This window comes from Dendronephthya gigantea, unplaced genomic scaffold (genome assembly GCF_004324835.1).
Source record: "Dendronephthya gigantea isolate DGI-Jeju-01 unplaced genomic scaffold, DenGig_1.0 000327F, whole genome shotgun sequence".
Lineage (NCBI taxonomy): Eukaryota > Metazoa > Cnidaria > Anthozoa > Malacalcyonacea > Nephtheidae > Dendronephthya > Dendronephthya gigantea.
In genome coordinates this window covers 36,271-49,423 of record NW_021163337.1, presented here as the reverse complement: position 1 = coordinate 49,423, position 13,153 = coordinate 36,271, and the positions used below count along the sequence as shown (strand labels likewise).

The 13,153-nt window shown below is 37.6% G+C and overlaps 1 protein-coding gene across 1 annotated transcript; it reads right to left on the bottom strand.

Moving 5' to 3' along the window:
* Nucleotides 1–1,301: 1,301 nt before the first annotated feature.
* On the bottom strand, nt 1,302–1,816 carry LOC114541979 (tyrosinase-like). The gene is made up of 2 exons (XM_028561764.1): nt 1,472–1,816; nt 1,302–1,322 (listed from the first exon to the last, which is right to left on the bottom strand). The coding sequence occupies exons 1-2, from the start codon at nt 1,814–1,816 to the stop codon at nt 1,302–1,304; spliced, it is 366 nt and encodes a 121-aa protein (XP_028417565.1).
* Nucleotides 1,817–13,153: the final 11,337 nt, after the last annotated feature.

Below are 13,153 nucleotides of genomic sequence, written 5' to 3'. Positions count from 1 at the left end.
CTTCCTCCAAAATTTCTTTCTACAAACACTGGATGAGGGATCTTGCCCCTTTATTCAGACTGCTCACTTTCCTAGTCCTAGCTTTAAATTCTTTAATGCTTCAAGAACTTACCCAAAAGGGTCTGGTAGATTTCGTCGTCAGGATCACGATACTTCACGCACACACAATCGGGTTGTTTGCTGAGGTCCAAAAGATCTTTCGACAAGTAACTCGAGGCGGGCATCGCGACGGTTTGCGATGTGAAATGCTCGTTCTTCGTGTGTTCCGAACCTTGCCTCTGCCAATCTGACCAAAGTTTGTCCACAAAAGCATGGTGAAGGAAGAACTCCGGGGATGATGCGGAATCTTCGGTACACATTTGTCCGCCAATCGCGCAATGCACAGCATCGTGGAATTCTCGATGCAAGAAATATTCAAAATCTTCGAAACTGGTTGCGTTCGAAAATTCCAGCAGTGCTTCCATGATGGCGATGCAATCGGGAAAACGGCCGTTAAAATTCCTCTTCAAGCAGCCTCCACCAGCACTCTCAATAACTGACCATACCTATATTCATACAGTACATGCTATTTTAGTGGGTTTCTGTTTGCCATGGTGGTTTTTCCGTTAGGAAAATTCAAAGAGAAGTTAAGAAAGAATATGTTTGAGCAATATTACAATCTAGCAGTACAATTAAAAAACGTTTTATTATATAATAATATGCAGTGTTTTATTGCGCCATATTCATGATAGTAACACATGTGCGATTATCGTGTTTGATCCGCCGATCTGGAATCATGAAGAGGGATAAAAAACTTTTCAAAAAAAAAACAGAATAAAATATAATAATCATTAATCGAAATAAATTCCGTATTTCCGCTCATCCATGTATTATACTCTAGATAATATGTGGTTACAATTTTTCGCTCTAAAGAATTAAATAATAGAAGCTAAGCTCGATTGTTCGTGTCATTTTTTTAATGCGGTACGACAAACGGCGGTTCAAACGAGTGTTCATAGGGGTGATTCGTGGAGGGTTGGGATATACAATTTATGCAAGGTTTCTAAGTTAAAGAAATATTTTAAATCGTTCTGTTTTACACTTATATACAACGAAAAGTTGGCCGAGTCGAGTTCTTGTCAGATGTCCCAGAGCGGACCATGCTTGAGGATTTTTAAAGAGATTCCATTATATACTGTATAGCTGACTATTTTAGGATTTTCGTGTAACTGTAAGTGGTACGAACCACCTTAACAGCATCTCCGTACTAATGGAAATTGTGGTAGTGGTGCGTTTGGGCCTATTTCCAGAAAGGAAAATTATCAGTATGGTTTCCTTTGTGCCTAAGACAATTAGTTTTGGTTGCGAACACATAAATAAAAGAAACCTTTCTGTCAGATCCGGTCCGGAGGAAAATTTACTATACTGAGCCTTTACTATATTCTTTTGCTATGACAGGCCTAGATGAATGAAAAAAAAATAATCCACGTACTTCGGCCCTAAATGGTCCATCTTGAACGCAATTCGATGACCCAGTACCATTTCCACCAAAGCCATGATCATCTTTGTTCCACAAATCGCTTGCCAACGCATTATTCGCCTCCTCAGCCGACTCCCAATACGGAACTGTGACGGAGCAATCGATTTCGCGCAGCATATTTTCGTACTCCAGAATGAACCAACGATGCCACGGAAGGAAGTAAGTGGGCTGGTGGATGCCTGAAGTAAAGATGGTCTTGTGTATCGTCAAAAGGGTTTCGTATCGTTTCTTGTACAACGGATCCTTCGAGGCAGTCTTTACGACTTCTATGTATCGTGTTCGCTCGGCGTCGCTCATTTCCGTGAACTGTACTCGTATTCGACAACAATCGACGAGCTTCCCGCTAATGCATTTGCAACGCCTTCGACACTGATCGTAAATAATTTCTCCCGTTTGGCATTGTGCTGGTATCTCTAGGATTTGAAACAAACAAAAATTGCGAGAATATCTATCATTATATACATGTTTATGTTTCATTCTAACTTCCAATTTGCTTATTCTAACTTGTGCGACCCACCCTAAAGATTTTGCGGGCCTTGAGTCTCTTGAAGAGCCGCAATTTTCCGGGGAAAACTGAACGTCAGGAATAAAATACTTATTTTATGTAATTCTGTAGTCTGTACCACTCAAATGCAATAACGTATTGTCATGCCGAAGCACGAGTACAAAGTCGTCGTATACAGATTAAATTACTTTCCATGCGTATGAGGGCACAGGTTTTCGATAATTATTAAATATGACATATCATATAACGAGAAGCTTTAAGATCAAATCACGTATAGAATGTTTCATATAGAATATGGTTGACGATTTATTATAATGGAGGTGTTGAGGTAGTAGAAGCAACAACGGACAAGGTTCGGGAAGAACGTGTCTATAACATTGAAGTTTGTTTTTGTTTTCAGTTTGTAAGCTATATATCTTCTGTTGTCTTTATATACTTTTACATGCCGAGCAAAAAACTCAATCGGCACAACAACTGAACAATAAAACGACCCAGAACTACATTAGTGAACTTAAGCAAGTGACGTTTTTGACAACACGTACGTTGACCGGAAGTAAAGTTTTTGTTTTCCACCAATCACAATCCTTGACCCAGTCTTTTGACGTTACTCATGCCGTTTCTGTTGTTAAAAACGTCACTTGCTTAAGTTCACTATTATTTACCAACAACAGTGGATTGATTCCCCTGGGATCGGCCAGCCGCATCTGACGTGTGATTTCCTAAATGATATTTCCTAATTTATGTGTAATTGGCAGAATATTTTGCAATTATTCCGAAATAGTACCATAATTCCAATATGTTTTAATGAGACAATATTATTGTGGGTATTTTGAACGGGTGATCCTTGGGCCTTTCCTCTTCTTTTTCCTATTGTCGCAAAAGGCCCTGGGAACGAGGTTGGGATTGATTCCTAAGGTATTTGGGGTCCTTGGCTGCAAACATGCATGGGACTTGCATAGGGTGAATTTCCCCTTCAGCCAACTTCCCTCCCCAACTTGAGTCAACTTATATTTCTGTACGTCGTTTGAGTCCTGATTACGCTAATCCATACGAATAGCATACGTTGCAGACATTACCTGTCCCCAGTAAATTTCCCAATTCTTTCAAAGCGCTCATGTTCTCCATGTGCATCACATTTGTTTTCGCGTTGATAAACACGATTTGGACACCACGGCGATCAGATAAGTTGTTCCAGTACATTTGCCCATCGACGTTCAACGAATTTTCGGAAAGAACAACGATCATTTTTCGCGCGTTCAGACGGGCGCCGGCACTTGCCTCGAATATTAATTTATTGAAAACGTATTCCAAGCCACTGCTAATCGATGATTTGCCTCTAGTATAACTGTAGGTATAGACAAAATGTTAAAAGCGTCATTTTATTTTTTGAAACGAATAATATATATGTGGTTTTTTTACTATTATAAAGTAATCTTCTATTTCTAAAAGTATATAAGACATGTTTTACGGGGCTTAAAACGTCTCTGCAAGTTGCACTGCAACAATATTTTTGCAAAGAAATTTTGAAATCAGCAATTAAAATCAAATCAGCTGAGGATAAAAGATAAAAAGGTTGCGTTACCGAATTTTCCCTACGGCTTTCGCTGTACATTCTTTGTTGAGGAACTTGTTGAGACCAAATTCTAATTTCACATCCGAGGAAACTGAAACAGCAGCGACGTTTATTCTTGCAGGAAAAACAGGCAGGTGTTCGACCAACTCTCGGATAAATTTCCTTTGACGATAAAAACTACGCGAACCTTTCGGGGAATATTTGTCAATTACGATGACCAGATCAACTTTCGCAGGGTCTATAAATATATTTTTAAATAATAATTATCATTGTACATTATATATTGGATAATCAAAGGCATGACGCCATGTTATCGTGGACAAGCAGCTTGGAATGTGTTATTACAATGTAGCCATGGAAGAAATGTTATATTGCACGCGATATGTTACAAGAGTTTCGATAATTTGTATCGAGTTGCATTTTTCTTGAATACTTGTAAGAAAGTACAATTTTCTACTATTGATTTTCAGACAGAAGCGTGTCTTAAAGTACGCAATAACACGGAAGTCTGAACCTATAATGTGTGGCATATCAAATTTAGCTTCAGGTACTATAGGAGCATAGCTAGGATGACTTAGCCGGTTATATATAGGATCTTAGCTGAAAGGTTTCGTCCATATTGCTCTAAAGGATATAATAATACATTTTATTATATATATAGTAGACAGTAAGATATACAGAAAGATATTTTCCATATATTTACCACTATAATTTCGGGAAACACGTCATCATTTTCCGCCAAAACCACTGTGTTTACACTGCATGCATCTTTAAGGCCTCGTTAAACTCGTTAAACTTAATGGCGAAGTTTGATCGCAAGAGTCACGAACAAAGACGTAAAATCGTTTTGTGATGGGCAGGAAAACAAAAATACTATAGAAAGAAAACGTCTACGATATGAAGGTATTTCTTGAGTTTCTCTCAACCGAAAATGATACCAGGGAAGTCGTTTCGTTTTCGTTTGGATTCGTTTCGAATTATATTGCTTAATTTTTTTTCTTTGTGTTTGACAATATAATAAAAAGAACATTATACGGCGGTTTGATTTGAATATGAATTTTATCTTCTCGTGGTGAAAACAATATTTTACGAATGAACGCCGCGGCGAATGAGAGCTTTCAGATAAAATCCAAATCTTCGCGTCGCCGTATAATAAGGAAGATCCTATGCGTTTAGAAACTTATAGGCATAGCTAAAGCCAAGTATTATATCCTCGAAAGCCTCAGGCCAAAGTCGATAAATAGATTAACTAAAAAGATATAGCGGTTTAATAGCACAACCTATATTTAATTCAAGCATGCATAGATCATGGTCTTAACTCACGAGGCGCCACCAATTTTGATGAGAGAGGCCGGTACACACTCCCGAATGTACACCACTTTTGTCAATTTGTGTTCCAACTAATGAACTATATACTAATTGGCCAGCTAAAAGTTCAATTCCGAAACGATTAAAAGATGTATATAGCGTGCATGCAATAATGTTTCGTGCTGTTTTCAATTAACCAAAACTAATTTTGGGGTTCACGAGCATACACCTCAGCCATAAAAGTATGAACCATTTAGACTGCCATTGTTTTGATGATTACTTTATGACATGAACTATGGCCAAAAATTCTACATGCCAAAAAAATTTTGCTTATAAACATTAAGGGTCATGCAAGATAAAGTTGACGCATGAACCATTATTAATATGCTTTGTTGACATAATAAACTCTCAATAACATGTACAGCACTTGTGCAGTTTTTAAAAATTTGTACAGCTGTTTTTATCATTATAAATGTGCTCATCGTACACGTTGATCGTTATATAGCTAAATGCTGAGAATCAGCTCTTATACATTCTCCGAAGTGCGTTTTTCATACAAATTTGTACTGTGTTCGGGATATTTGCACTGATTTAGTAAATACCTTTTCACAAATTTGTAACGTAAATTTTGTATTGGCTTATTTTACCGCCATGCATGCATGCAAACAATGCAAACACCACATTTTGAAAAACAACATATGTATGCATGCATATCTTGGAATGGCTTTTTGACTATAATTCAAAATGTAATCACATGTATTGTACGGCCTTGAACGATCATCTTGGGAAAGATCTATTGCGATTAGCGAAGCGGTTGATCGTTTTTACCCAGACGCGACGGCGCAAAAGGGTTTGAAACGGTAATTTTCTTAATAAAGGTTTTTTGCACTTGAGAATAGCCACTCTAGACGCATAACTCTTAACAAGTATGCCATCTGCATGGCTGGCTTTAAAAATCTATAGTGTTTACATGCATGCAAAAATGAAGCATTTGCTGAGCAGTTTTACATAAAGTGGGTACCTTCTATCAATGACATGAACTGTTATATATACTAACTTTTCTGCACGTAAAACATAAAAATATGGCTCAATCTTCTTGGCAGTTTGTATTTCAATCCAAATGCTAAAACTCGTCGACTTCTCGCAACGCGTTTTCACACGAACATAATACACAGACGAAAAATTTCAAAAAGTGCTTGTATAATTTCTCAGTAGTAAAAAGTGTTTTTCTGTAGTAAAATCGACGAAGTGCAGAACGTGCAAGCGTGAATGAAAATATATATAAAAAACATTGTCATCAAATGTGACATTGGAACTCACTGTTTAAAATAGCATGACAAAAAAATTCCTGACGTTCAGGCTAAATGTCTTTGTCAGGTCGTTAGGTCTTAGCGTTGATAAGTTTTTTCTACGTTATTTTACTTTTTGACGTTCACCTGCTCGCATGCAGATGTTGTTTTTCTCACAGCACGAAACTACACGCATGAAGTAATCGCAAATGGGTTGCGACAAATCACACAAATGGCATGCATGTGCACGAAGATACATGACGGTTAGACTTTATACATACGGTAGTACATTGAAAGTATAGAATCTTGGAGAACTAACCGATTGAGTAGCGATATATTAGAAATTGGTGAAAATATACTTTCGATTGGTTGAAAAATAGTCCGCCCAGCCTAAACGAATACTTTTGGAGGAAAATTATGCGCCCGCTGCACCGGCGTATTTTACTTTATAATTCGACATAAATGACGCTATACTTCAGTCTATACAATTTTGACTATGTCGCACATATTTTGACGCATTTTCCTTGATTTTTCAGTCATGATATGATCGAAACAAAACGCAAACAAGTAATAGTTGGGAACGGCAATTCATCGCTGATTTATAGTAGTATACGCTCGTTACATATTGGCATGATCATTGACATTGTGGGCGTATTTTGACTACTCGGTGTAGTATTGAATTATACACAATAGTTAATACATTAACAATCATAAGTTCATAATAGTTTTGTGCATTGAATTCGGAGTCATGCATGATCTTAAAATTAATTCTACGGCCTTCATAAAATTACAAACTTTGGCATAGTCTGTGACTCTGCCGACTATAACATCACTCTATGAGGGGAAAACACATACACACAAGTATACATAACTAAATGATTTTGTGTTCTAATCTATATACATGCATGCGCAATTATGACAAAATTACTAGAGTACCTTCGCGCTCAGCAATCCTGCCTTCTGCTAAAATGTAGTCGATGAAATACCACTGCAAAAGAAAAACAGCAAGAAGATAAAGCGAAAGCTTCGTCATCGTGTCAAACGCGTGTCGTATATGAATGATCGCGAAGACAAAGAAAGCAGGAGTTTCCATCTTGCCTGTATACATGCCACTTCATATGCAAATCTGTTGTTTATGCTGTTAATCTATTTGCATATGTTTGAACAGTGTCTACACGACCTATACGAACATATGGGACAGACGTTCTTGATTGCCCTATACGCATTAGTATATACATGCATATATTTTTCTATAATTCGGCATCGCTAAAATTTTAAAATTGGCCTGGTGCATGCCAAAATATAAAATCTACCTTTTTTCGCGTTTTAGAAATGTTCATTCGGTGCTTAGAAGTAGTCGATGGAATATTCAACTAAATAAATTTATATTTCTAGGGTCGCCAGCATAGAACAGGAAAACTGACAAAAAGGTTTTTAATTAATTATATAGAGAGGTTCGTTCGCTGTTCTTTGTGCGAAAATAAAATGATCTAGTCATCCTAACTAATGAAACCCAAGTAGTTTAATTTGAAGTATTAACTAAAGTTCATGCAATAATAAGCAATATGACGTATACGTCAGCGCCATCTTTGCTGGTAAGAATGTTTCACTCTAAAGTAAAATTGGGCACGGGTATACCCTTTTTAGCCATGCCGTGCCAATGAATTGAGCGTAGCCGGTCAAAATAGGGCTTAAGTGTGTACTTTGATAGTAAATGACCGCTGCATTTAGATTTGCATCCCAAAGCGGAAAGCTATAGAAATAGGTACTAACAGCTGCAGTTTGGGCGCACAGTTTGCTTAGCGGTAAGCTCTCACGTCTGCACAACAAATGCATGAGAAAGTCAATACCCTGTACATGTAGCATATGTGCCGTTTCCGCGGTACTGAGTTAGAAACTCGCTTCCAAGTAAAATTTTCTTCTACGCTAATCTTTATATAGTGCATGAATTTGAGTTTAGTTATCCTTCGTAATTTTCCGAACTTTAAAATCCAATCAAAATATGCCGACGATTTCCTACGATGATGACGTTAACGTTTGTCCAGTTATTTCCATCCCACCAAGCGCAAAATTTTATTAAAAATACAGTCACGTTTTATTTACAAAAATCTAGCCTTTTTTATAGTTGTTTTGAACAGGCCCGTTAAATTAAAGGACCGTTTACACTTCAATAACACTTACAATACATCATACATCAGAGAATTCGTATCTATAATTACTCGTTCACATCTATCAAAAGAAGAAAATCGTACATACAATCGCAGCAAAAAAACACAAGGTGCAAAACTTGCGAGATTGTGGAGTTCTGAGCGACTGTATTAAATATGCATGAGGGGCTGTTCACACGAGCCCGCTGTTACCGAGATTTAACGAAGCGTAAAATGACTAAATGGTCGAGGTATTAAAAAATCAATGACAAAGCGTGATATTAGTCGATTGAGAAGAATTCTACGTAAAGTGCCTGGAGCAACAAGATGAACCGAAAACCACCAGAAACCGTATCCGTCAAGGTTAAAAGGCCTATTTTAGCACTTAGACACAAACTTTTGCGGATAGGATGATTAAGAAAATGCACGAAGACCGACATGAATTTTGTTCCTTTCACTGACGAGTCAAGAGCGTCAGTAGATGGGCCTGATGGTAGGGCTAAAGGATGGGTTGTCAATAGTGATAATTGTCCAGACAGGCTGAGGTTCAACAAGGTGGGGGAGGGCTTATGATTTGAGGGCGGAATAATTGGAGTTTCTCGTTGTTCCCCTCCGTGTGCCTGAAGGTTTGAAGTTGACCTCAGCCACTTACTCTTAATTCATTCATGATACTGGAACTTCCCATAAAATTAAACAAAATTAAACCACCAACGCATTTTCTTCAATCAGTTGGGTTTAATTGCTAATCATAAACACTTTGATGGTTTGGCTCCTGATTGACCAAAAGATGAGTTTTGATAGCCATTATAGAATATAATAATATATATAATATACCACAAGCCAACATCATCCAGTGGCAACTTGTATGGTAGTGCTAATGATTACAATCATGCTCCTTTTCGCAAGCGACGTTGAAAGAATCAACACATTCTACAGAGTCGCCCTTTCAGGTCAAAAGAATGGACAGATTATCTAAAGCCTTGTACAACGAGTTATGAGAAGTTAAACAACTTCGTTTATACGTCCAGCTATCAAAATATTCCAGTTCGTATCACTAGACGGTCTAATTATTCTATGAAGTATAAGCATATTATTCCCCAACATATTGACAGACAAGGGGAGGCGAAACAGTGGAGAAGCAATTCTATTAATTTGAAAACAATTAAAATACTCAAAAATGGACCTCCTCAAGGAAAAATAATTCCAAAATGTATGGTTATTAATGCCCGTTTATTGGCTAAACGTGATGCCTTACCTGCGTTGACTGCTGCGCTTGTTCAGAACGATATAGATGTCTGTTTTATTACAGAAACATGGCTTCATTAATTCCCTCCTCGCTTATTTGTCCAAGGGCTATTCCATAGTTTGCAAGGATCGAGATTCTCGGTCTGGTGGCGGAGTCGCTATATTATGTAGAAACGATTGGATAATTACGAACGTCGACCTTGATAACAACTTTGAATGTATCTGGTGTGAGATTCAAACCAGTAACAGTTCTTATTGCGTCGCTGCACTGTACCATCCACCAGATCCAATTTACAACGAATCAGATCTGCTCGACTTTCTATCAGATTACCTTGACGATGTTAATAAAGGAGTTGATTTATTAAATGAAACTCTCTCTAATATGTTAATGAGTGCTTTCCTTTGATCAAGGTTAAAATGTCGACTCGTGACCCACCGTTCCTGTCTCCTCTTGTAAAGCATCTGTGCAATTTTCGGAATAGAGAACTCAAAAAAGGCGCGAATACTGAACTGCAGAAGAAGATAAATAAACTAATCCGAGAAAATCAAGTAAAAGCTATTCAAAATGATAAAACTAAAGGCAAAGAAGGTTCTCGCAGATGGTGGAAAACCGTCAATCAAATTACTGGAAGACGATCTAGGTCAGAAAATATCAGCAATATTATTGATCCAGAACAAATGAATTTACATTTTCAAGAAATAAATACCGATAAAGAGTACGTGAGACCTGTCCCGTTGAGAATTCCTGAAGGAACTCAAATCTCAACTATCGATATTGAAGCTGTTAAAAATTTCATATGCATGAAGAGACAAAAACAAACGTCAGCTGGTCCGGATGGTATTCCGTATTGGGTCTTGAGAGATTTTGCCTTTTATCTTGCACCAGTTATCGCAAATGTATTAAATTCATCTATAAAACAGCAGCGCGTACCTACTCTTTGGAAACTGGCAAATTTAAACCCACTGCCAAAGGAGTCTCCGTTAACGGAATGCAATCAGCTAAGACCGATATCATTAACTAACGTTGTTATACGACTTCTGGAAAGGATTGTATTTGAAGAAGAAATTCGTTATCCTTCAAAACTAATTATCGATAAACATCAGTATGCTAATGAGGAAAGCTTGAACACTACTGCAGCTCTCATAAAGTGTCAGCATCATTGGCTAAAATGGCTAGACGATAAGGCTAATTGGGTCCGTGTAATATCCTTTGATTTTAGCAAAGCGTTCGACAGCGTTCCCCACGATATTTTGACGCAGAAACTCAAATCAACAAATCTTAACCCATACGTCATCAATTGGTTAATTAATTTCATATCGGATAGAAAGCAGAGAGTTGTGGTAGATGGAATTGCTACTAACTTCGTTAGCATGAATAGAGGAGTACCTCAAGGAACGGTGCTTGGTCCCTTCCTGTTTTCGATAATGGTTAGTGATATCAAAGTTAAACACCCGCAAACGAGCAACTTGATCAAATTTGCCGATGATATAACAGTGAGCGTCCCTGTCACATCATCTGGCGATTCAGCTTTAGACGAGGTAACTAACATTCAGAGTTAGGCTGAGAATAATAGAATGACACTTAATCTTAAAAAAACGTGGGAATTGTTATTATGCAATCGCTCTCTCGCTACGCCTCCCCTGTCTGTTAATGGGATACGACGCAAAAAGTGGCTAAAGTTATTTGCTGTCACCCAGGGGTGGCGCCAGAGGGGGGGCAGGGGGGGCTACAGCCCCCGCGTCGGGGAACTCTAGCCCCCCTGTCGGGGAAAATTTTACAATTCGTCGGGGAATGAACGGGAGATATATTGAATCGCCCTCTATTGTTTTTAGTTCCCCAAAATAAAACAGATAAACTGCTTCAAAATTTAACTTAGTATTTTACATTGTACATGGTTTGTAGCATAAAAATTTTCATGAAAAAGTCCGTGATAAGACTCTGAAATGCTAATTTCCAAAGATCTAGAGCAATCAAATTTCAAAAATTTTCTCGCTCGGCGCCAACCAAGGTGGCGCCTCGTGAGCCTAGGCTCTAAATCTAAGGCATGGGACTGTAGCAATAAACCGAAAACTGTGATTCCTACAATTACACATTAAATAACAACCAGGAATTCAGCCCCCCTGTCGGGGACCTTAGCCCCTGTGTCGGGGCATTCCTGGCGCCATCCCTGCTGTCACCTTCCAAGAAAACCCACGCTGTTGGGATAAGCAGGTAGATGGCCTGCTGTCACTGGCTGGAAGTAGAATTCAGTATATTCTGAGAGTTTGTAAGTTTTATGGATATTCGCCAAGCGGGCTCACTAAATTGTTTGACTCTTTAATTCTGTCATTATTCCACTATGGAATTGAAGTATGGGGATCGGAAATATATTGAAAAAATGAACAAGTTCTTCAATCGGGCATTCCGATATGGATACACTCAAATAAATATTCCTTAGCCAAAATGATTAAGGAAAAAGATCGGTCATTGTTTAATAAGACCATAAACAATCCTGAACATTGCCTTTATGAACTGCATTTTTAAATAAGTGCCTTTTTAATGACTTTTAAAAACTTTGCTATATCTTACTATTATAATGTTTATAATGTAATGTAAATAATTTAGTTGAAATATAATGTAAATAATTTAGTTATTGTATAATGTTAATAATTTAGCTAAGTCTTATGCAATGTAAAGTCCCACGTTTGTTGTGGCTGTAAGTCTAATATCGCAAAACTAACCGATTCGATGAATATGACAGACATTAAACGTCACGGGGCTCATGTTAATATATATATATATATATATATACCAGATGTTATTTACCAGATTGGAGGTCCGTATAGGGAAATTTCCCAAGGTCTCATTTTTGAGACCGACGGAAATATTTCCCTATACGGATCGACTAAACTGGTAAATAATAAATAGGCCCTGTGCTTTTAAATCTCGCGCGGTCCGTACGGCCTCATACGGGCCGCTCGCGTAGCCAATCAGATTGCAGGAAACGCTAAAATATGAATTCGAACCGCAAGAAAAAAATAATAAGTAGTCTTTTTCTTGGATTTGCAATTTTGCCTTATTACTTTAGGGAACTCAATGAATAAAAAAATCAGAAATTGAATGTTTATTTACATTTGAGACCATAACTCGTTTTCTATTTGTTGTGAATGTGTACAAGATAAGCCCAATGACATACTTCAGAAGACTAATAACACATGTAATATTAATTATGAGGCTAACCAAGGTCGCCTAGTAAGCAATTTTCAAATGCCTAGTAAGCAATTTTCAAATGAACTGTCTAGTAAGCAATCTTTGTCACCAAATACGGTCTTCATTGTTTTGATAGTGAAAAAAAAACCGGAAATCGCAGCGTGCATGCTGTTAAACCAGCGTGCTGTTAAAAGCTTCGCACTTTTGTTGATGGCTACTATATATTACTTCGAAAATATAATATGAATTTTATTTCTTCATGTTAAGCGTGAGTTACGTTTGATTTTCTTTTCGTAAAGGACATAGCAGCTTAATTAGTTAATTACAGCAACGCATATTGGCGGATGTCGAAATTCATTGTAAATCGTTGTGTAAGT

Bases quoted from the DNA above. Each gene is read 5' to 3' on its own strand.
- LOC114541979 (XM_028561764.1), bottom strand. From the start codon at position 1,816: ATGAGCGACGCCGAGCGAACACGATACATAGAAGTCGTAAAGACTGCC. The intron at 1,323-1,471 runs GTACGTGGATTA...TAATTGTCTTAG, and splicing joins ATGGACCATTTAGGGCCGAA to GCACAAAGGAAACCATACTG.